General features: G+C 46.8%; 1 protein-coding gene and 1 long non-coding RNA gene across 2 annotated transcripts; one reads left to right on the forward strand and one right to left on the reverse strand.

Moving 5' to 3' along the window:
- The first annotated feature begins 555 nt into the window (after positions 1-555).
- On the forward strand, positions 556-10,461 carry NDUFAB1 (NADH:ubiquinone oxidoreductase subunit AB1). Its single transcript, XM_007105648.4, has 5 exons — positions 556-780; positions 7,046-7,168; positions 8,362-8,449; positions 9,412-9,511; positions 10,300-10,461. The coding sequence occupies exons 1-4, from the start codon at positions 613-615 to the stop codon at positions 9,501-9,503; spliced, it is 471 nt and encodes a 156-aa protein (XP_007105710.1). The 5' UTR covers positions 556-612; the 3' UTR covers positions 9,504-9,511; positions 10,300-10,461.
- A 9,809-nt stretch (positions 10,462-20,270) lies between these two features.
- On the reverse strand, positions 20,271-24,136 carry LOC114485529 (uncharacterized). Its single transcript, XR_003678942.2, has 2 exons — positions 23,109-24,136; positions 20,271-20,652 (listed from the first exon to the last, which is right to left on the reverse strand). It is a non-coding gene; the product is annotated as an uncharacterized lncRNA (long non-coding RNA).
- Positions 24,137-24,142: the final 6 nt, after the last annotated feature.

Raw genomic sequence — 24,142 nt, forward strand, 5'->3', positions numbered from 1 at the left:
TTTACATCAACTCATATTTTCACATTCTTATTTTATACTGAGTTTTGACCTATTAAATAATTTAAAAAATAATTTTAATTTTAATAGTTTTGACCTATTAAATAAATTTAATTATTTAATAATTTTAATTTAAATTAATTTTAATTCTTCTATGGAAGAATCGTGGCATCAAACCTTTTCTTTCTTTTGGCCGTGTCCCGCAGCTTATGGGATTTAATTTACCGACCAGGGATCGAACCCGAGCCCTCGGCAGTGAGAGCGCGGAGCCCTATCCACTGGACCGCCAGGGAATTCCCGGCATCAAACTTTTAAATAAATGTATTTCAGAACTTTCAGAGACTAAACAAAAATAAGTTCCTTTCTTGCGTCAGTGATTAGTGTTTAGGGAAAGACAACACCTTCACCCTTTTAGGTCTGGCTCTAGCAGCCATTCGCCTCCGGACCTGGAGGGCAGGACAGCGCGCGCCCTCAGGGCGCAGTGCAGCCAGGAGCCGCCAGGGGCCGCTACCGCGGGCGGCTCGCGACAGCGCCTCTCTATGCGTCGCCTGTGCGGAACTCAAGAGGATACTGGAGCGGAGGGCGCGGCGCAGTGCCTCCTGGGTTGGCGTAGCCATGGCGGCTCGTGTCCTTTGCGCGTGTGTCCGCCGACTGCCCGCCGCCTTCGCGCCGCTGCCACGGCTCTCCACGCTGGCGGCGGCCCGGTCACTCTGCACTACCCTGTTCCCCGCGGGGGCCAGGGCGAGGCCTGGGGCTCCGCATCCGGCCTCGGTGCTCACGCAGGTGATTCGCGGTGACTTTGGGGGGGCTTGGCTGGGGTCAGGCGTCGGGCCCGCTCGGGGTGGCGGGGACGGGCCAGGCAGCGGGGCCGCAGCTACTGTGGCTGCTGTTGGCGGGGGTGACCCGGGGACGCCTGCTCGCTCTCCGTCCCACTGCCTAACGGTGCTTGGTTGATCCCTGCCGGGAGCCGGGTGACCTAGTGATTACGGGCAACAGCACAGACCTTCCAGTCAAACACCCGTGGGTTCGAAAGCTGACCCCGGAACTTTGGAAAAGCCTTGTAACCTCGCTAAGCCTCAGTCTGAACCGTAAAAATGGGATACTAGTTTCTACCTTGTGGAGTTTCATCGAGGTTTAGAGGAGATCATACAGGTAAAGTACTGAGGGCGGTGCTTGGTAAGCTCTCACAGTACTGGTTGCCGTTAATCGTAGTGATAATGATAAATACCGTGATAGCTTTATAGGAAAAAAATGATGACAGGGTGCAGAGAGGAAGACACCCTGGCCTACAGCCTTCTTCACAGCAGTTCTCTCCCTGGATTTCTCCCTGTGGCACCTTTTGCCTGTTTCTGGGTCTCTTGGAAGGATACGAAACAAGTAGTATCTAGGTTTGTTTTTTTTTTTTAATCTGATGAAACCTTTTTGAGACTGAAACTCTCCTTAGGTCAGTGATTTCTCAACCCTGGCTGCACAGTCAAGTCACCTGGGTAGCTTGAAAGAGAAAGAAAAATAAATCCCTCGTGGGCTCTCCCCCTCCCCATCTGATTTACTCCTCTGGGATGAGGCACTGACATGTTTTTTGTTTAAGTTCCCCAGGTGATTCTGAAGCGCCTCAAGATTAAGAACTGTTGTCTTAAAGTAGGATAGACTCCCAAGGTTAAGTTGAGCATTCCCTTTTCAAACTCCAGGACTTCATGTAATTGTGGTTTCAGTCTTGACTAAGATATGAGAATAAAAACTAAGGATGCCCTGGCCAAATCAGTTAGAATCTCTAGAGGTGGGGCTTGGTCATCAGTCTTTAAAAGTTGCCAGTGATTCTTTTATGCAGCCAGTGTCAAGATTTGCTGACAGTGTAGTGGATTCATTCAGGGGGGCATTGTCGTATCGATGAATCAAAAGGTTAAAAGTGTCACCTTGAAGTTGAGTTAAAAGAGCAGTGTGTATAGTTGCTGTTTTGTTCCTGAGACCGACTTTGGTGTTAGGCTAAGAGGCAAAGTGATGTTCCTTATTTTTAGAGCACTGCTATTCAGACTTGATTGTGCATACTGATCACCTGTGTGAAAATATAGATTCTGGAAAGGGGCCTGAGAGTCTTCATTTCCACAGGGCTACCAGAAGACCCTGCTGCTGCTGGGCCTTGGACCATGCCTTGAATAGCAGGGTGCTCGGAGATGTTCCACTGCCTCTGCTTGGTTTACATTTACAGCAGAGAAACCATTTTCTTTATATTTACAAAGTGGTTTTGACTGAGTGCTCCCATTTAGCCACCTTATATCCTTTGCAGCTTGAAGTGGAGAGTAAATACTTGGTTCATTGTTGAGGGATACAGAGATGGACACAAAAGAAAGACATCAGTTCATGTCTTCATTGGACACTTGGCAGCTATATGTTAACCTTGCCAGCTTATTCCCTGCTGTGCTGTCTTCCCTAGGCCGTTCTGACACTATTTTCTCTTGGTTCATCTCTTTTTGTACCTAGTTGGGAACTTTCTACCAAATCCTTAAATGTTGGTGAGGTCCAGAGATCTCTTATCACACACTCTCCCTGGCCTGTCTCTTCACTTTCTGTTACTGCCTGTATGCCAGTCACCCCCAACCCCCCCCCTCCAGCCCTTATTCATCTCATCTGAACCTTCACTCGTTCTACCTGTTCCGTTCTGTCAGGTTTTCCCTCCTCAAATCCATCCATTATGCTCAACCCAGAGCAACTAGTTATTCATTTATATACTAACTGATTCCCCCCAAAAAGGAGCTAAGGAAGCTTTCCTGGGTTTAAAAATATAACAGTATAAAATAGAAGGTACGAAAAAAAGGATAGTGGCCTAAAATGGGGCCTTGGAGTCTTATACTTGACCCAGAACCCCAAATCTAAAGTGTCTGGCAGCCAGAGCACAGAGAATTTCCAGAGAGTTCTGTGGGGCCCAGCACCCAGATGAAGACGAAGCACTTGTGCAGGGAAAGCTCAACTGTTGCTGGTACTGGAACCAGACTGTCATGCGTGATGGTGTTGGACTTGGGGCTGCGATCATGCATTCATTTTCCCCACATCATGCATTCCCCAGTAAGACAAACCTGTTTTGTCTTACTCAAGGCTCTGTAGCCCCAGGCCCTGCCTCTTCAGCCTCAGAGCCCATATCGGTGTACCACCTTGCCCTTTAATTTCCAGCAACATGAACCGATTTCTTCCTACACATTACGTTTTCATGCCTTGTTTCCTTTTCTTGGCCTGTCCTTCCCTCCTTGGAAAATCTGTCCCCATCCTTTTCCTGGCTAATTGCAAGTCTGGTGTTTCTACCTTCCTGGCCTCTCAAGGACTGATTGACAACTCTTGTTATTGAAGCAGCCTACAAATACCCTTGCCACATTTTTATTATAATTGATATGTTCTGTTTGTATTGGTCTTCTCCATTAGACCATAGGCTTCTCTGAGCGTAGAGGTTATGTCTTATTTATCTTTTTGGATCCAGCCCACCACACAGTGCTTGGCACATAAGGTAAAGCTCAAAGGCTGCTGAGACAAGCAGGTAGTAGGTAAAGGCAAGACATTGCCACATGTGAGGACAGGTGTGTGTACAGTGCAGAAGCAAGAAGAGGGGCTTAATTAAAACCCCCAGTCAGCATGGTCTTGAAGGCAGCAGTTTCTCAAGCAGTCGGGGCAGGATGTGATGGCATGTGCAGAGGCCAGGAAGAGCCTGGCACTTACTTAGGGTTGACCCTTAGGTGCCTGTGGAAGGGAGAGACCTGAGTTGAGGTGGGAAGACAGGTATATTGAAGGGCACTGGATGTGGATGTGGATGTGGATGTTCTCTGTCTAGGTCACAGGGAGTAAAGATTAAATGCAATTTGTTGGAGGAATGTTTGAGACCTTTCCTCCCAATCACCTGGGCTGGGTGACCCAGTAAACGTGATGGTGAAGGAATGGGAAGAGTGGAGGTTGGCTCTGAGGTTTCTGGCTAGAGTCCCAGGAGGTAGAGAAGGAATAGAGGTCTACGAGCAGGTGTTTTGGAAACAGGTAAGGAATTTATTTCCAAACTGAGATTGAGATGTCTGTGCTATCTGGGTAGAGCTGTCCAGCGGGTAGTTTGCAGAGATGGTCTTTAAAGCCATCTAGGTTCCTCTGAGTTTCCCTTAGAGATGGACCCCGTTAGAGGTAAGATGGACGTTAATAGTCGGGTTTACTTCTACTAGTCCACAGGGCAGACATTTTTTCCCTGCAGATAGTGCCTTCTCTGATGTCTGTGGGAGGTGATTTTGTTGCATGTAATTGTTAAGTGTAGATCTTGGGGAAGAATAATTAACACCAGAAGCAATGTTGGCTGTTGGGGACATTTTTCAGAAGTGCTTGTCCATTCTATATCATTTTTTTTTTTTTTTTTTTTGCGGTTCGCGGGCCTCTCACTGCTGTGGCCTCTCCAGTTGCGGAGCACAGGCTCCGGACCCCTGCAGATAGTGCCTTCTCTGATGTCTGTGGGAGGTGATTTTGTTGCATGTAATTGTTAAGTGTAGATCTTGGGGAAGAATAATTAACACCAGAAGCAATGTTGGCTGTTGGGGACATTTTTCAGACGTGCTTGTCCATTCTATATCATTTTTTTTTTTTTTTTTTTTTTTTTTGCGGTTCGCGGGCCTCTCACTGCTGTGGCCTCTCCCGTTGCGGAGCACAGGCTCCGGACGCGCAGGCTCCGCGGCATGTGGGATCTTACCGTACCGGGGCACGAACCTATGTCCCCTGCATCAGCAGGCGGACTCTCAACCACTGCGCCACCAGGAAAGCCCCTGTTTTGTTTTGTTTTGTTTTTAAATGGCTGAGATCCAGTATAAGGGAGGCAGTAAGACCCTCCAGGAGGCCATTCTGGGAAACCTGGGGCAAGATACCTAACCTTTCTTCCTCAGTTTCCTCATCTGTAAAATGGGGTTATTATTAGCTCTAAAAGAGATGACATATGTAAAGTGCTTAGGGCGGTACTATGGCCTGACATAATGATAGAAAATCAATAAAGAGACCAGAGCGGGGCAGTGGGCATCGAGAGGGAAGGAGTCAGATCGAGTACTTCGGGGCTACACTACTGCCAAACTGGCAGGCCGTTGTCATCCTGATCCTACTAGATAGCCCTAAATAGCACTTCCTAGGTATGTGCCAGGCAGTGTTCTAAGCCCTTTCTGTTTCATGATCTCATTGATGCCTCAACAACAGTCCTGTGAACTTGGGTACTGTTGTTTATGCCCATTTTACAGATAAGGAAACAGGCATAGAAAGGTTAAATATCTTGCCCAAGGCCAAACAGCTAGTAACAAAGAGCTAGTGCCAGGGTACTTTTGTCATTCCAGAGTCTGAGTTCGCACCCGCTACACCTTCCTGCTTCCTGCTGAGCCCACTGCAGCCACCCTTTTAGACTGGCATGTGGTCTCCAGGTGGAGTCCCCTTTGGTCTCATTTAATCACAAGGTACCCACCTGGCCCCTGTAGGCACTTGCCAGTGCTGCTGGGGTCCTTGCTGACACCTAGTGGGCCGCTTGGGTAGCTGCGTACAGGCACGGCCCCACCAGCTTCTTCCTTTCCCTTGGGTGCCGTGCACATCAGCCTCCCCTGCCTCTCACCCTCTCCCAGCGATAATTCCACCTCATACCACTTCTTGCTATGCACACAGACCAGGCCTCGGTTAGATCTTTCCACCTCAGATTTCTTTTCTGTCATTACCAATATTAACTCATGTCTTCTCCCCCTTTCTCTTTAGTCCTTTCTGCTTCTTTACTTTCATTTGTGGCTTGAAAGCCTCTTCTAGTCATTGTTGATAAGTAGGCTGGTGATGTTCCCAGAGCAGAGGTCTCCATAACCCATGCTGTAGTCGGAAGGGAAAGGAGACCATAAATTCAGCCAAAAAGAACAAGTGCTCTAAAACTCTGAAAGTACCCAGAAATACTCTTTAGAATGTTCATAAAACTCTTCATCTGATCTCTTTAGCTTGCTGATTAAACCTGATTTCAATACCTGATTTTTTTTTAAGCAAGATAAATGTTTCTTAAACAGATGTATACTGATTTGGTTCATTTGGCAGTGTTTTTTATTATGATTTTTCATAGACCTTTGTGACTCTGGAGGACCTTAACACCAACAGGCAAACCCACTTTCTGTGGGTTTCTATGCCCTAAGAACTCCAAACTGCAGACTTAAAATCAACTTTAGAAGGAGTACAAACCAGTTCAGATTAGGGACTTCTGCAGTGAGAACTGCCACATGGCTGTCTCATTTTCTCCTCTTGTGCACCGTACCTCCCATGGCCTTAAGTCCACTGATGTGTGACTTGGAGCCCCTTCCACATTTGGTGAAGGGATCCAGTCAGGACCCTAACACCTAGTTGAATACCAAGTAGGCTAATATCAGAGAGATTTGAGATACTACTCCATCATGGCAAAGATTAGAATGGCTCATTATTTAGTTGGTGGCAACAAGGCAAGCCCACTTGGAAGGAAAATAGATTGGAATGTATGCCTGTCAGGCTCCATCATCCTCTTCTTTGGGTTGGTAGTGGCTTCATTTGTCTTGGCCAAAGTCAGTGTAATTACTGCTGGGGCCAAATTAGACCCTTCCAGTGTATGGTTCTCAGTGTGAGCTGCCTTTCAGTTCACCCTGACAGCTCTTGGCGTGAGTTATTTTGACTTGGGTATTAAAGGTGGCAGTGCCTTACAGAGGCAGTGTGCTGCTTGAGATGCCATGGGAAGCCTTAGGCTCTTCTGCAGGCCCTAGATGACTTTAGTGGCAGTGTTACTGAGCGGAACCAATGTCCAAAGCCTGATGGCTGAACAGAGGAGAGAAGGGGGCCAGTCCTGGCTCTGAGGGGAAAGGAGATCCATTTTTATGCTCTTGAACTGCTAGGGCTTCTGACACTACCCAGCATGAGGCCTCCGTGTGTCCTAATGGCCACAGTTAGAATCAGATGAGGTGGGTTTGCTAACCCCATGAAAGCTTTGTGAAAGACGTCTGTAGGCCAGTGCCTTTATTTAGAGGCATTTCAGGCTCAACAGCAGTGCTTCCCTCCTCCCTTGGTCTAGGTTCCAGGTGGAGTTACACCGCTGTGCCGCCAGTATAGTGACGCACCCCCTTTGACATTAGAGGGAATCAAGGACCGTGTTCTTTACGTCTTGAAACTCTATGACAAGATTGATCCAGAAAAGGTAACTGATGTGGTTTAAATGTTTTTTCTTTAAATGAGTATTTAGTCACATGGTACAAAATCCAAAGGGTTTAAAGGACATTCAGTAAAAAGTCACCCCAGGCACCCAGTTCTCCTTCTGGGAGGTGCCAGTTGACGTGACTTCTTGAGTATTTTTCCAGAGATTCTCAGTGCATATGGAAGGGCATATATATGTGTGTGTGTGTGTGTGTATATATTATATATATATATATATATATGTATGTGTGTGTGTGTGTGTGTATGTATATATATACACGTACATACATACATACATGTATGTATATTATATGTACTATGTGATCTATATCTCCCAACCTTTTAAAAAAAAAACAACTGGTAGTACACTGTAAATACTGTTGTGCACCTTGCTTTTTTTTTTTAATCTTTTTTTTTTTTTTTTTTTTTTTTTGCATTACGCGGGCCTCTCACTGCTGTGGCCTCTCCCGTAGCGGAGCACAGGCTCCGGACACGCAGGCTCAGCGGCCATGGCTCACGGGCCCAGCCGCTCCGCGGCATGTGGGATCCTCCCAGACCGTGGCACGAACCCATGTCCCCTGCATCGGCAGGCAGACGCTCAACCACTGCGCCACCAGGGAAGCCCTGCACCTTGCTTTTTTAACTTAACTCTTCTTGGATTTTTTCTCACAGTGCTACCTTAAAACATTCCTTCTTTAATAACAGAATCTGTGGTGTGGGTAGGGTAGTTTGTTTTTGATGTGGTTTTTGAAGAATTCTTCCTGGTGATCTTGAGGTCTAAATTAAAGACAGGGTGATAATAGACACTGTGTGCTATTCTTGAGGGAGCAGAATGTCACTTCTAAGGTGTGGTGTCTTAGTGGTCAGTAAGGCAGCAAGAAAAACCAGACTCTCAGATGTCATTCAGAACAGTGATCAGAGATCATCATAAAATATATAAAGTGAATTCTGATTAGCTTTATATATATTGCTAACCATTTCAAAATAAGGTAGAGTAAGTTAACATATAAAGCACACCAAGTATGGGTTGGCACACGTTAAATGTATAATGTTAGTTACGGCTCTTTATGTTTAAAATATGGCCTCTTTATATTAAAAAATCTTCTGTATAATAATTGATATTTCACCATTCAGTTATCTTGAGAAACAGACGCTCTCACAGACTGAATTTTGCGTTTGGTGTTTCTTTTCTTGCAGCTCTCAGTAAATTCCCATTTTATGAAAGACCTGGGCTTAGACAGTTTGGACCAAGTGGAGATTATCATGGCCATGGAAGACGAATTTGGTAACGCACACGGGCTGAGTCTTGGACCTGCCTGTCATGGCTCTTGATTTCGGTGGATTAAATGCAGAGAAATGCTGGGAGCCTGATTGGGGTTTGCAACAGTCCTGCCCACCCCTCCCCCACTCCTGCTTACTGTTGGGGGAAGTGATTATTGGGGACAGTGCCCTCACTTGGAGAGCACTTACTGCAGGTCCGCAGAGTGCCCGGTGTAATACCAAGGGCTGAGCGACCAGAAGAGGCATGGGGGAGTGTGGCACGGAGATTCTTGAGGTGGGTCTCCAAGATGAGGGCATAGCCTCACCTGTGGAGAAGCTGATGACACGTTGGTGCACCGTGTCCCTCCTCCCCACCTCCCCGATGAGCTAGGCCTAAACGTCTAGAGAAGTGTTGGGTGTGCCAAGGATAGGGCGTGTGCGTGCACAGACTCGTACACGCACGCATGCTTTGGTTTCCTGCAGTGCCTCCCATGCACACTCCAACTTACCCTCGTCTGGGACGGTTAGTTGTGCGAATGAGACCTTTACAAGGCTCCACGGCTCATTTTGGGGGTGAATTGCCTGAGTGGAAGCCAAGGGACTTCTGTGCCTTCCTACAGAGCAGAACTTAATTACAGTTCCTCAGAAAGTATGCTGACTGGAGGGATGGTATCGGTTAGGGCTACAGGGTTTCTTTTGGGGGTAATGAAAATGTTCTAGAATTAGATGATGGTGATGATGCACAACCTTGTGCATACACTAAAAACCACTGGATTTTGCACTTTAAATGGGGGAATTTTCTAATATGTGAATTATATCTAAAAAAATATGTTGCCTGGAAACATAACAGGCTCACAACTTAAATGGGATTCAGGGTTGCTGGAAATTTTTGATGTACTTCTGGGTATTGCTGAAGTTTTAGATACTTTCAGTTCTAAAGGACTGGCATTTCCTACACTCACGCATTGTTGCACATTTTACTTTCAGGGTTTGAAATTCCTGATATAGATGCGGAGAAGTTAATGTGCCCACAAGAAATTGTAGATTACATTGCAGATAAGAAGGACGTATATGAATAAAATATCAGGTAAATAATTTGATTTATGGAATTATGTTCTCCCATAGAATTAATCTCTCTGTGGTTCTTCAATAAAGAAAGACTTGGGAAGAAATGGAAAAATGGAAGTGCTTGACAGATTTTCACTGGTTATAAAATGCAGGCACCTTCTGGTTATCTGCCACTCCAAGGAGGCCAGCCCTAGTGATCATCTTTCTCCTCCAGAGGTGTTGACAGCAGTTCCCTCCCGGACAGGACTCTCTTACTGGTTGTCAGCCCTCCTCGTAAAAGCAGCCTTGTACAAAAAACTGAGCAAGGCGACCCAGAAGCAGAGACCTCTGCCTCCCTCAGTTACCCACCCAAGGGTAACTGTCTAGGAAGCTGAGATGGCCTGGCTCTTGATTAGGCAGGAGAGGCCTCGTGGGTAAGAGGACGGACTCTGGCGTCAGACACCCGAGTTTATTCTCAGCTCTGCAACATTCTGTAAGCCTGTGGTCTTGGGCAGGCTGCATAGCCTCTGTAAGCCTCAGTTTCCTCATATGTAAAATGGGGATAATGATAGGACCTACCTGGGGCTTCTGTGAAGGTAAAATTGAATAGTGTGTGTAAATGACTTAATACAATGCTTGATGTAAAGAAGCCTCGTGATAAATATTAGCTATTGTTCTTTAGGCTGTAGAATAATCAAGTGATCAGACTTTTAAAACAAAACATTTTATTAGAGTCTATAACTTTAGTTACCCTGGATTTAGCACCTCAGAGATTATCACTTAAAGTCAGTAGCACCAGAGAGAAACACTGAACTTGTCTTTTGCCAGACCCCTTTTCTTCACTGAGAAGACTCAGAAGATGCTGGCGAGTGTCTGAAGTGTGAACGCATCTCTGCATCATTGCTGACTTTGACAGAGTAATTCTGTTTACACTTGTACTTAAATTGTCTTAAGTGTTTTTGCCTGTTGAAAATAAATCTATAAAACCAACATGTTTCTGCCTTCAGTTTTTTAATTACACCTCTATAGTTGCTGTCTTTATATTGACATTGCTTAGCATTTTTAGAGATTTGTCCGATTTGTCATTGGTATTCATGCATATCAAAAATATGACTTTTCCAGCAGGGTACTTGAAACAAGTTGCTCTCCCATCACCTTCAGCATGAGGAATGAATTAGTGATAAAAAACATTTTGCCTCAAAAACGCCTCAAATATGTTTGTGCCTCCATTAGTTTACTGATTATTCCATGTATCAGCTGACACCAGCGTGGGACTAATTTTTCATCCCTAAGGATCCATTTCTGAATTAATGGAATTTAGTAATTTTGGAGGATAAAAGGTTCTCGTTCCTCCTAGAAGATTACTTTGACATTGTGTCTGTCTGTCATATATCAGTTAAGTATTAACTTGTGCGCCTTTTATTCCTAGCACTGCGTTAGGTCTTTGGAATTAACGTAGGCAATTGCCTAGCTCTTGATGAGATTTAACTTGAGAGACCTACCATAAAATACTTCTCTACTTTTCCCGAAACTTCTAGTTTGTAGGAGGGAGGAGACCAAGGTCTTGTAGTTAAGTGGGAAGTAGCGTTACAGAGGTGGAGGGACTGGCTGAGTGACCCTCAGCCGGCAGAGAAGCTTCATGGCTGAGGGATGACATGGCAAGATTCTGCAGTCTGGTCTGGGGTTCAGGCCACACTCCCACCTGCTTCTCCTGGAGGTACCCAGTGTTGCCAGTTCCTTCTGTGTCACTCTAGAATTACTATAGACAAGGTCAGGCAGCCATATTTCCGGCCTTTTTCGGTAATAGGAAGCATTCATTGTTACACTGCATTTTTTTTTAAATATTGATACTTAACAAGGTATTCTTGGAAAACTGCCAAATTGGAGCGTAAGGCACTGCCTCATTCTTTTTCACAACTGCATTTATTCCACAAATAGTTTGAGCGCTTATTAGGCACTAGAGGTCCAACAGGCAACAAAACAGGCTGCACGAGACTCCCTTGATGGGAACGTACCGTAATTTTACATCTGGGGTAAATGTCCTTCCTTCTCACTATTTTTTTAACCTCCATGGCAGCTGCACATTTTACCAAAAATTGCATCTGTGTTTACTGCTGCCTCAGATCATGAAGTCCAGCAGTACTGCCACTAAAGTGACTGCTTGCTAACCTCTTAACCATACACCTGCAGTGAAACGGCCCATTCACATCATTCTGTAGCTGTTCTAAGTCCCGAAGGAGCCAGAATGAGGGAAAAAAAAGCTCACTGAATCACACACGTTACTCACTGATGATGCTATTAAAGATCTGGGTGTTCAAACAACAGCAGAGGCCTTTCTGGTCTAAAAACTTGCTGGAAAGTTCTCAGAGACCTGTGTGCCACTATACATAGGCAGCAAACTGGCCAAATGTAGCATTCCAAAGTGCGTGAATTGGAATAAATGGGATTGTGTGCATAGGTTTTAATCGTCTCCCACGAGTGCCTTCGAGGATCCGTGTGTCTGCTGCAGGCAGGGCCCTTTGTGAGAGGGTGGCTGGGAGGCCTGTCATGACCTGCGTGTGGCCCCGTCGCTCTTCTATGTCTCCCAAACAGCCAGTGCACTCACGTACCCAGTGAAACAACGATGTGCTCACCACGTGCGGCGCACTCCCCGAGGCAGGGCCTTGGGACACAAGGATAAAGATTGTCTCTGCTCTTAGGTAGCTCACCATCTAATAAGGGAGACAGTTAAAATCCACATGATGTTTCACATTCAGCATCACCAATACCTGACGTGATGAACTGAGGACATGTCACCTCTGGTGCTGATAAAACTGATCGTGAGGAAACAAATCCAGAAGGTGGGACTTTAAAAAGAAAAACAATGATGTGGGACAAAAAGGGCAGGGTAACTAAATTAAAGGAGACCAGAGACACATCAACTTCATGGGAATTGTGAAGCTTGAAAGGTTTGGGGAAAAAAAACTTAAAAGACATTTTGAGGACAATTGGACTCTACGTAGGTGATAAGACAAGTGTTAAATTTCTTAGATATAATCAGTATTATGTCGTAAACGAACCTTATTCTCAGGAGATGCATAAATACATCTTGAAGCATCAAGATGTCTGCAGCTGACTTTCAAATGGTTCAGGAAAAAAAAAACCAGTAGCAAAACTGTTAACAAATGGTGCCTAGCTGACAGGTATATGCATGTATATGGGCGTTCACTGTACTACTGTCAACTATCCTGTTTGAAATTTGTCAAAGAGAAAATTCAACATGATACATGTAACAAAAAGTATACTGATGGCATACAACTGGATATCCAACGATATGGGATTGGTTAAATAGAAATAATTTTACACGGTGAAAGATTGGTGTTTTAAGTGAAAAGAGACTATAAGCAGCATGATTCCATTTCCATAAAACACATACCAAAATGTTAGATTACCACCACGTGGCAGAAATAACATTGGCTTATTTTCACTAATCAGTATTTTCTAAATTATAAATACCATGTTTTGTGTAATAAACAGAAGTATTAAAAAATCTGTGAAAACAGAGTAGTTCAGCAGAAGCTGAGGAGTGAGGCTTGGGAAAGGCATTCCCAGGCAGTGAAGCCTGAGCAGAGTTTCTAAGGCTCTGCCAGGGTCAGCCCCGTGGCAAGGGCAGGAGACATGGAAGCGCCCCGTGTGCACAGATGTCATTTGTTCAGACAGGGATATGGCTGGAGCGTGAACTCATGGGCGGGGTGACCTGTGGTTCAAGCTGTGGCCAGGATCGGGTCACGAAGGAGGGCCCTACTGTCTGGTAAGGAACTTGTTGGCAGTGGGTGCAGGATTTTCCGCAGGGAAGACACAGTCAGCTATACTTGAGCTCAGCGGTTAGCGGCAAAGGGTGGACTGAGGGGGATGAGTTTGCTGGTTACTAGAAGAACCCGAGAGAAAGAGGCAGATTTGGAGGATGGGATAAAGAGAGATGGATTGCAAAAATATTCTGGGAATAAAAATAGCAGTACTTGGTCAGATGACGGAGGAAGTTAAGTCTAGGGTATCTCTCAAGCTTATGGCGTGGCTACTGGTGCCGCGTGAGTTGCTGTCTGAAACAGGGAATAGAGGAGGGTCAGACTGAAGAGGGAGACAGGGACTTCCATGGCGGTCCGGGGGCTAAGACTTCAGGCTTTCACTGCAGGGGGAGTGGGTTCGATTACCTGGTCGGGAAACTAAGATCCTGCATGCCACGTGGCACAGCCAAAAAGTTGGAAAAAAAAAAAAAAAAAAAGAAGAGGGATATAATTTCAGTTTGGGATGATGGATTTATTTGTGGGATACCCAAGCAGATGACAGATAATGAGCCAGATCTCAAGAAAAACTCCTGGCTGGAGTCAGAGTGTTTGTGAGATGCTTCCCCTGGGCCTGTTCCCTCCTACTGCGAAGTTCCCACTGCGGATCCCCTCTCCCTCTGATAAGGGATTTATGTGGGAATGACTGACCCTCCACTCATGAGATGGCCTCTTAGTGCTTAAGCCTAAAGTGAATTCTACTTCTTTCAGAAGAGCTGGGGTGGAGAAGCTAGGAGAACTGTGTGAGACTTACCCCTTGAAATTTCTCTATCAAGTGCATGTATTACTTACTGTCTTAGTTTTTTAAATGGTAGCCAAGCAATAAATGTCAAGGTTCGAAGTTTAAAAAACAAGTCACAAACACAAGTTGGTGCCCTTAAGACATTAAACTGGGGAGAGAAAAGAAGAAAAACTATGAAAGCAAAACAAGAAGTAGCCAAGTTCTTTCCTAAGTTCCCAACAATATCACAAGCATGTGCACAGACTCTGGATCAGGCAAATCTGGGCTCTGAATCACAGCCCTGGTCACTGACAGGCATATGACCTTGGCTAAGTCACTTCTCTAAGCTTAAGTTTCCTCCAATGGGTAAAGTGGGGCTGACAAGAGAGACGGGGTGGAGTGGTGACAATGTAACGCGTGTGCGTAATCTGACCCACTGCCTGCCAATGGACAGACTCAGTGAAGGAGCTGATGTTATGGGACTTGTAGGCAGAGTGTTTAAGAGCAAGTCCCCTGTGGAGAGAGGGTCCAGAAGAGGAACCCACTCTTCGCCAAGGCTGGAGCCCTAAAGAAGGTCCTTTCCAAGTGATTTACCTGGCACAGAGCAAAAGGTCCAAACCCTGCTGGGTGGTCTGCCACAGCTGCTGTTTTCTACAGTCTGCAGTATTCACCTGAAAGCCCCAGACTCACAATGAATGGAAGTCAACTAACACGTCTCGGACGCTAAGGTTATTATGTTTGTGTGTTTGCGGAGGGCAGAGTAGCAAGCCACTAAGAGCCCTGTCTGGTATTTCTACTCTGGAATTCTTGCGGAAGAAAACAATTCTCTTTCCCCTGGGGTTGCAAGTCTGGTAGAAGCTAAGTCAAGAGCGAACAAAGCAGAGCCAGGAGTTGGAGGGTCAGGCGTCTGATGAGACTTAAGCGCCTGCATAGGCCTAGGTCTGACACTCCGGATTTTCTGGTTACATCAGCCAAATCCTCTTGCGTAATTCATGTGAATTGGGTTTGTCACCAATAACCAAGAGTCCTCAGTCACGGACACCCGGAGTCCTTAAATCTCAGACTTAGATGCGGGAGGGAAGCCAGAGTGATCAGAGGACAAGGGGACTCTACCCAGCGGGGGCGCGAGTTCCCTGACAACCTCCTCCTGAACCCCAGCTCCAGAAGCTGCAGTAACAAACAGTACAAGACTCACGACGGAAAGCAAAAGAGTGTAGGGGTCACTGTGAAATTAAGATTAAAAACATATGGGAGGAGATTACTTTAAAGTGAGAGAGAAAAGCCAGGACTAGCAACAACAGAAAAGTTAAAAGGGTATTTAAAAAAAAATACAAGACTTGGGAGAAGGACTCAAAAACGTAAGGATTATTGATTGGAAAGAACAGTTCTAGAAGATATATTAGATGATATTACTAATATCATATCATCCGTATATTAGATGATATTGCTGAATTGATGTTAGTTTTCTTAGGTGAGGTAACCGTGTCATACTTAGGTATAACAATGGCCTTATTCTTCAGAGATGCTGCTCAAATATCGACAGGTGAAGTGTCATGATGTCTGCACGCCTGTCAAATGCTTCAGCAAAATAAAGTATGTGAGAGAAAGCAAATGGAGTTAATATTTTAACAACTGATGAACCCAGGCGAAAGCATGAGGTGGTCACTAGCATTTTTCAACTTTCTGTAGGTTTGAAAACTTCCAAAACGAAAAAGGGAAGACAGCAAGGGACTGAAATTAGATATGGAGGAAAGTGGTAAAAATAGAAGCAACTTGAAAGCTAGGAGTTATAAAATGCGGTGAAGAGTAGGAAAGGTTCTATCAGTAGAATAAGATAGGCTAACAAGGCTTCAGAACAAAAATAGCCTTGATGAACTGGAAAAGCCAGAGGTTAATCCCAGCTGGAAGCAGCCGGGTGGTGTTGGCACAGGCCTCCAGGGTGGAAAGCACGTCAACTTCCTACAGCCGGCATGGGCTAGACAGACTGCTCGAGAAAAAGCAGGAAGAAGTCCTTGCCTCCTACCCTAATGACAGTCTGTTCTGTGGGGTCCTGTTGTAGAAAGTGTTCTGTTAGCTACCCACAGTTGAGAAAATGCCAAGATATCTCACCCCCCAAATATGGTAAGAAATTCAGACTGGAGTTGATCTCATTCTCCATCTTAGGAGGGTCAATCATCCTACTCGTTTTAAGGTGCCTGCAATAACAGTTCAGAACTGGGATAGAATCCAGAAGTACCCTCTGTGCAGACCGAAGATTCCCTAGGTGGGCAGCAGGCAACGAACCGCATGTAGCAGATCCCCACCCATCCCTCCCTCCCATATAACAGTCAGAGGCTTAAGAATCTAATAGTGTTGTTTCAGGATTATGAGGTATTGGAAAAGAGCCAGGAAGGGGCAGTGAGACCAGAACCTTCAGGAATATTTACAACGCAAGGGGAAGAGAAAAGAGGGTTCCAGTGGGAGTGATGCTGGGTCAAAACCAGTTCTGACAAACTAGTCACTCTTTGTGCCAAGGATTCTGCTTTTGTCCCATTTTTGGTAACAGATCTCCCTCCCTCCTCCTGGGTCTTTGTAGCTTGAGGCTAGAGCTGCAGCTCCACCTCAGTGTTTCACCAAACATGTCCTCGAAGAGTGAAGTCACACGAGGCGCTAGGCGGGAGGCGTAAGGGCTCGGAGGCAGCTTCCCCTCCAACACCTGGGGGCCGGGCCAAGGAGAACAGCCCTAACAGGGACGTGGCTGACTGCCGAGGTGGTAGTTTGACTAACACAGTGTAAAACAAATCAAACCCCTTTATCAACTATTTTCAGCAGGAACAAACTTGGATATACTTATACGCCAAATAAGTAAGACGGTAACACGGTATACCAGAGCTGGCCAAAAATGGCTCTGGGCTCAGTTCCAAATGTTGGTCAATCCCCAGTACAGATTAGGCGCGTGAAGAATTGGAAGGAAAAGGAGACGCAATTAATTATCAAACTTTAATTGATAGACTAATCTTACAGGATAAACAATACGACAGCTAGTCAAGGTTACACTTAAAAAAAAAATCCAGCAGCGCAAATCTAATAAGACTAAATACGTTCATCTCCTCCCAAACAGGCATTTGATTAAAAACAAAAACCAGAACAGAGCGTACACCGCAAGGAAAACATGGTACTTATATATATCGTCAAATAATTCTGCAGAACTAGTTAAGAAAGAAAGAGATTCTTAGAAATTCAGAAAGCAGTAGAACCACCCAGCCTGGCAGGTAAATTTGCCAGATGTCGTGCGCTTTGGAGGGCTCCTGACCGCCTGTAACTTCAGAAAGGCCACCAGGCCCCTCTAAGAAGGAAACGGGCCAGTCCTAACTGGAGATGACTTTTTCACAAAGCCTTAAGACAAAGGGACCATCTTTTCCCAAGACAACAGGCATGAGCAGAGGCAAGGAGAGAAAGAGGCGTCCCTCAGAGGATGCGGTGGAAAGCAAGCCGACCTCGCGTGGCCCTTGGCACCCGGGGTCCATCCCACGCCCTTCCCTGCCCCTGGCAAAGAGGGCGGGCCAAGTGCGGGAGCCCAGGACCGCTCCTCCAGGCACGTGGTTAGAGTGAGAGTAAGAAGAAAGGCAGCCCCTTCCGGCTGAAATACGGCAACTTTTCAGAGACGTGGCAAAGTGAGTCTCCTTGGCCCTTGTAATCTAGAGCAGCAACTCTGGAGAAAGTGCATCCTTAGTTCAGTTCGACTTCATTTAAAAAGAGCTAATGCTACTTGCAAAAGGCCCGTCATCGATTAACATACTTAATACCAAAGAGTTCCAGCACGTGTCGGGACTGTCTTTCTACATTTTCTGATCGGACTGACTGGAACAGAGTTGAGGGGCCAGGCCGCGCAGGGACCAGCTCGTCACTATCCTGCCAAGTCGCCTCAGGGAGGGAAGGAAAGGCAGGCTGCCTGCGAGCGAGCGAGCCCTGCAGGGGGACCGCGGCGAGGGGACCACAGCCAGGGCTCTGCCCAGAAAGCATCCTGAGGGGAAAATGAACACCGGGAGGCTACCGAAGGGCAAAGAGTCTCAGTTTGCTAACACAGGTTTAGTCAGTACGTTCTGGCCCGTAAGATGATGATGAAGCGACCACTCACGGGGCCCAGTGACAAGCTAGTGAGCACCGCCGGGACCCAGGCCCGGCTCCACACCCAACACTCCTCCCAGCGGCTCCTGGGGCCGCCCCCTCGGCTCTCCGGGCCCTCCAGCAAGGTCTCCACGGAGTCGGGAGCCAGAGCCCAAGATGGTTCCAGCAGATTTAGTGAGCTCTGTAAAGCAACACTCAGACAGGTCCATATGAAAAGATGTCATTTACATTATTTATATATCTCCAAGTAAGGAAAAAAGCACCATTTTACTTAAAATAAAAAGGCTCACACAGGCTTTGGTCCTGTCTTGAGATGACACCAGCCTGAGCGAGAGGCGGTTTGGCCCTCGGGGAGCAGGGAGCCGGACGGGACACACGCCGTCGCCGGGAGGGAGGGGCGTCAGGTGGCACGGGCAGCCGCACGAGTGGGGCAAGTGAGGAGACCTGGCGGGAAGGGCCTCAGAGAGCAGCCCCACGCGGCCAGTCTGGGGACGGAGACGCGTGCTTCAAGAGACCAAAAGCAGGCGTGTGACACTGTCAGGACAAGCCTCTGGGACAGGGACGCCGGCCAACAGAAAGGGCAGTATTCAAACTGAGGTGACGCTCGTCTTGCTACGTGACCGCTTCCTCTGTAGGCCTGTCAACTGCAGAGGGAGGCTTCAGCAAGTAGCAAAGCAGCACTCTTTTCTCCAGGAGCTGCGGGCCAACGAGGACAGAAAAGCTACGGTCACTGCTCCTTTTTCAAGGATGAAAAACAGGCAGTTTCCTGAACACTACACACTTCCCATACACACTTATGCCCCCCACAAAAGCAAGAGTAGGTTTTCCTGCCCAGATGCATAACTTGGCATTGCCTACACCACGAAAAGCAAGAGTCTGTCTGGATGGGCTGGATTCCTGAACTACAGCTTAGAAGGGAAGGGCGTAGAATATCACCATAAACTGGCTAACAGGGAACAGTCATCTCAGGCGAACACATGCTAATACATTTCACAGAATGAGGGGCAACAGTCTAGAATCCAAAATGTGAAGTTTGGAACATCTCTTGCCAAACCTTACTATGAGGGCCTGCACCAGTGAGACGAGAACTGCAAAGACAGCAGCAGAGCAACAGCGAACAGCACAAAGGGTATCATTCACCAAGAGACCGTCCCTCGTTCCAGAGTCAACCAAGCCATCGGGCGACAACAGAACTTCACGTGGACAAAGAACACAAGGGCTAAAACCAGAAGAGGGAGAGCTAATCACAAAAGCCATTTATCCCATTTTCGATGTTTAAACGCGTCGGCCAACCCACTAGGTCAGATGTCTTCTTCTTTGAGAAAGGCAGCATCTCTGAACCTGGGACCAAGGACACTTGAACATAACGCATGAGCAAAAGGCCCCAACGGAGACGCCTAACTGAAAGAATCACTGGACCGCTGAAGAATTTCTCGAAACTTCTAAGGAAAGAAGGATCTGGGTCTGTGGCTGTAGGGCTGTATAACTGGCTTCCACCTGGCTCCTCTCAAGGAGGTCTTTGTCGGCATACCCAGGCACAGCTGCGCCAGGCTGGGCCTCAAAGCCGAATCAGTGAGGGCTGCAGACAACCATCAAAGCAGCAGCGGATCTCCCCAGAGATCAGGGCCCAGAGGGCAAGACGTTCAGACAGGAGTCACTGCGACACACTCTGCTGTTCCAGTCACCACGGCCAGTGTGAGCGACCCCGACCAGACCCCCAGCGCTTCCTCCCCCGCCTAGTGTTCCCGAGCAGCAGCGCGGCAGGAGGGAAGCCGGGAAAGGACGTGGTCATGAGGTACAAAAGGAGGAACTGACATCTCTGGCTTGGTAAAACATAAATTCCAATCTAGGAAGTGGGAAAATGAAAAGGGAAAGAATTCATTCTGAATCAATGGACAGAGAAATATGGCTTACTAACCCCACATTCTGCATACAATTTCATATAAGAGAGGGAAAAACCCACCCCAACTCATCACAACGCAGTCCAAATGTTTCCAACCAAAGATTCATGAAAATATTTCAGGTGAAATCACTTAAAAGAAAGAAAGAAAGAAAGAAAGAAAGAAACCAGAAAGCTTTCAATCATTGCTTTCTAAACAAAATTGGTAGATCTACTCTCAAACACACTTAAGAGTATTCCACACAACATGTTCAGAATTCAGATTTATTGATTTCCACCATATTGACTTTTAAAAATGGTATGAAGCTGACTGCAAGAAAGGGAACTGGTGATTTTAAGTTAAAATTAAGCTAATGGTGAAAGTACATCACCTCTGGCTTCAGTCACCACATCACCTTAGATTGGATATAGATTTTTTTTGAACAAAGTTCCAGAACTCTGAAATCCAGGGATGCTGCAGGCCTCTCCCAGCAATGTCCTTCACTTTGGGTCAGTCTCCTGGGCCAGAGGTGAAAGTGCTTTCAAAAATACTGCCATTTCCCCAGCACAGTGTCTTTGATTGCATCCACATATTGAGTTGGAACCCAGTACACCCAGTAGTAAGAGGCTTCCGTGGGGCCCAACTGAAACGCCTGGAAGGGAAAAAGGAAAACCAAGCGATACTTCAGAGGTCGGGAGACTGAGCAGGCAGCACAACAAACACGGGGAGGGCTGAGAAGTGAATTAATAAAAAAGGGAAGGGGAAAAAAAACTGTGCACGTGGGGAGCATTCTCCTGTCAAAAATAAATGGATAAATAAAACATAAAAAGGTGGGAGAGTTAGGCATAGCCGATCCTAAAGCGGTGGTTCCCAAACTCGCACGTGCAGCAGAGCCAGCTGGGGGCTTGTTAGAACAGACTGGTGGGCTCCAGCCCTTAAAGTTCCTAGTTCCGGAGAGGTGGGGCGGGGCCTGAGGATCTGCATTTCTAACAAGTTCCCAGGTGATGTAATACTGCTGATCCAGAGACCAGTTTGAGAACCACTGCCCTAGGGAAACTGTCACACATGCAGGAGGAAACAGACATGAGTGTTCAAAGCAGCATTGTCAGAAATGATAAAAACCTGGAAACAACCTACATATCCATCAGTAAGAGAACGCAAAATTAAAAGTGACCTACTCGTATAAATACTGGATTTACTTTTAAAAGGTATGAACTGGATCTAGAGTTAATACAGACAGATCGTAATGTTGAACCAAAAAAAAGCAAGTTGCAGAACGATACATACCATGATACCATTTATGAAAACTGAAAAAACACAAAACAATACTGTATCTTGGTCATGGATATACGTGAAAATAAATGCACAGAGAGATGGGAAGGATCCACATGATAAATCATGATGATGGCAATGGGGGGAGGGGAAGACAATGGGGACATATTCACTGTTGGTATATTTTCTTTTATTTAAAGCAAGATTGAAAACAAGTTACAAAATATTTACAATAGTCATTTCTTGGTGATGGATATATGGGTTTGTTATAGTACTCTCGGTCCTTTTCTGTGCTTTTAAACATTTCTCTAAGGTGACATTCCCCCCTTTTCTAAGGTGACCTGTGAAGCTAGCTAGTGAAGTGGCATCTGCAAAGAGGGAAATAAACACTTTGATTAAGACAAAGGCCAAGGTGCTACTTAATGGCATTTAGAAAAGAAAGGGGGCGATTAGAACCCACCTCTGCCAGCAATGACTCCAGAGAGAAAAAAGCATTTAAACTAAATACAAAGGCATTAGCTGTCCACACCATCTCCTTAAAACATGTCCAAAACGGTCCACTCTACTTGTTTGAAATCCTTCTTCCCAGGCTGTCTGAAAACTGGGACTGCAAACCCTACCAGGTCAAACTGGTGAGACAGATGTTTCGAAAGGGAGTGAAGGGGCCCAGGTGAAAATATTAAAATCCAACTTTTAAAACAGAAAAAAAAATCACTGAGCAGGCAAAACAAATCACCTGCAATCCTTTAAAGACTACAGAGACTAGTGGCAGAAGGGCCGCCCGAGGGCCTGAAAGGAGCCCGTGTCGTCGTCGCCACTGCCCGGAGGACATCCATGAGCTGTGCACCCAGGGCTGCACTGCCAGCCACGGCCTGACGCCGCCCCTGAGCTGACAGACCCCGACAGGGCAGCAGAGGGGACACGACTGGCTGACTTCCTAGGGCCAGGGGACCTGTCATCTTCCCAGAGAGAACTGCCACGCCTCGAGACCCCCTTTTCCCAGATCTCCCAACACCCCCGTCTGCCGTGAACTTTGTAGGCCAGCCTGCAGGTCAGACCGCCAGCTCCTGCTCCTCCCTGGGCTGGGCCGCCGACCACGTGGCTACATCACTGTCACCTCCTCAGGCCGAGCAAGGGAGGCAGCCCGGCCCGCACCCTATCACTGCTCAGGTCAGGTCCCTGGCACAGCAACTTCGGAGCAAGGTGGCTGAACTTCATTTTTAAAGCAGTCCCTTCAACAGTGCTGGGAAGACAGAAGGTGTCTGCCTAAGCTGCTCAGGGAGGCTCGTCACGGAACTCTTGCTCTGTTCTGCAGACCTGGAGAATACCTCCAGACATGCCGTCTGGGAAAGAGCAGCCGCTCTCTTTAGAGCAGAGCTCCATGCTTAACCAGCTCACGGACTCCACCCTCCCCACAGGGTCCTCGGCCACTCGATGGCTGCCCCCTGGGATAAGCAACATCACCTCAGAAAGGGGCAGCCTGGTGGGAAGTTTTGTTTCATACGCAAGACAAAGCTTAAAATGAAGACCCACAAGCCATTAACCTCCTCTTTATATTTATTTTCCTGGTCTAAAAACAAAACATTACAGATAATGAGAGATGCAACAGAGATAAAGTGTATCCCCTTTAAACTGCTGGGGGCGGGGTGCGGTTTGCAAAATAAACAGAACGAGGACTAGGACTAGGTCACGGATTAAGTTCTAAGAATGGGAAGACAACGTGAGGGTCTTAAACCTGTGCGTCTTCTCAACACTGAGTGCTCTCCTCAGTGAAAAATCCATCCCCTGTTGGAGGAGCAGGAGTCTAGTGAGGGCCAGGCCACGCCGGCTACTTACCATCATGTGGTAGTCTTCGTGTCCTTCGATAGGTTCACTGACCACATTTTTAATGGAACCCATGGGCAATTTCTCAGTCCGCTCTAAGTTAAGAGGGATTACAGTGATTATTAAAGGCCCCCCTACTCTACTCCTGTGACTCAGTAGTCCCTCCTCAGGGCTGGTGGCCGGGGGAATCTTTCCCCACCCTCTAGGGACGACGGGAGAGATCTTCTGGTCAATGCACCTCCAGCCCTGCTTGGGAGTTGGGAACTTCTTAAGAGCAAATGGGGAACCGGACTTGACAGAGGTATATTAAAGGCTTCTGAGAGCAGAGGTATAGCTTGCCTGGTGTTACTCTGTAACGTCTGATGATTCGTAAACACCCAAGAAATTCCTCTGCACTCTTATTGCCAAGCCCAGCCCTGGCTGAGGTCTTTGGCACCTGGGATAGTCAAGGGGACCAAAAGGAGGGAACTGCATGCCCCTGTGACTCATACAGGAGGGGGGAGGGTTGGGGCTTTAAGACCAGCTTCTATCCCTTGATCCTGCTCACTCACCCTCCCCCCACCATGCCCTCCCTTGGTCCCCCACCCCTCCAAATACACACACTTGAAGAAGTTCTCTGAGAGCATTCATAACCTCTTATGATTAACACTCTAAATGCCACTTATCACATGGGGTCAGAAGACATTTTGCAGCAAGTTTAAGGATGGCAGGTAAGAAAGAGGAGGCAGCGAGGGATGCCTGGAGTGAGATGAGACTGGAGGTGAGCCGAGTGCAGCAGGACAGGGCTGGTGGCAGGAGAGGCGGGGGCACCTGCACAACAAAGCCACCGCCCAGAAGCAGCAGACACCTCAGGGACAGGGAGGAGTTCTCAGCACATGGAGAAACCAAGCTGGAAAACTCATTACAGGCTTTGCAGAAAGCAATATCTGAAAAATGGGTAAGTTGACAAAACAAAGCAGGAACTTAGAGCCCTGACTTGTCGTCTAGTTGGTGACTTGAGACATGTTATTTCCATCCTGTGGGCCTTGGTCTCTGAAAAATGGGGG

The sequence above is a fragment of the Physeter macrocephalus genome, unplaced genomic scaffold (assembly GCF_002837175.3).
Source record: "Physeter macrocephalus isolate SW-GA unplaced genomic scaffold, ASM283717v5 random_1700, whole genome shotgun sequence".
NCBI lineage: Eukaryota > Metazoa > Chordata > Mammalia > Artiodactyla > Physeteridae > Physeter > Physeter macrocephalus.

Bases quoted from the DNA above. Each gene is read 5' to 3' on its own strand.
- NDUFAB1 (XM_007105648.4), top strand. From the start codon at position 613: ATGGCGGCTCGTGTCCTTTGCGCGTGTGTCCGCCGACTGCCCGCCGCC. The intron at 781-7,045 runs GTGATTCGCGGT...CCCTTGGTCTAG, and splicing joins CGGCCTCGGTGCTCACGCAG to GTTCCAGGTGGAGTTACACC. The intron at 8,450-9,411 runs GTAACGCACACG...TTTTACTTTCAG, and splicing joins GGCCATGGAAGACGAATTTG to GGTTTGAAATTCCTGATATA.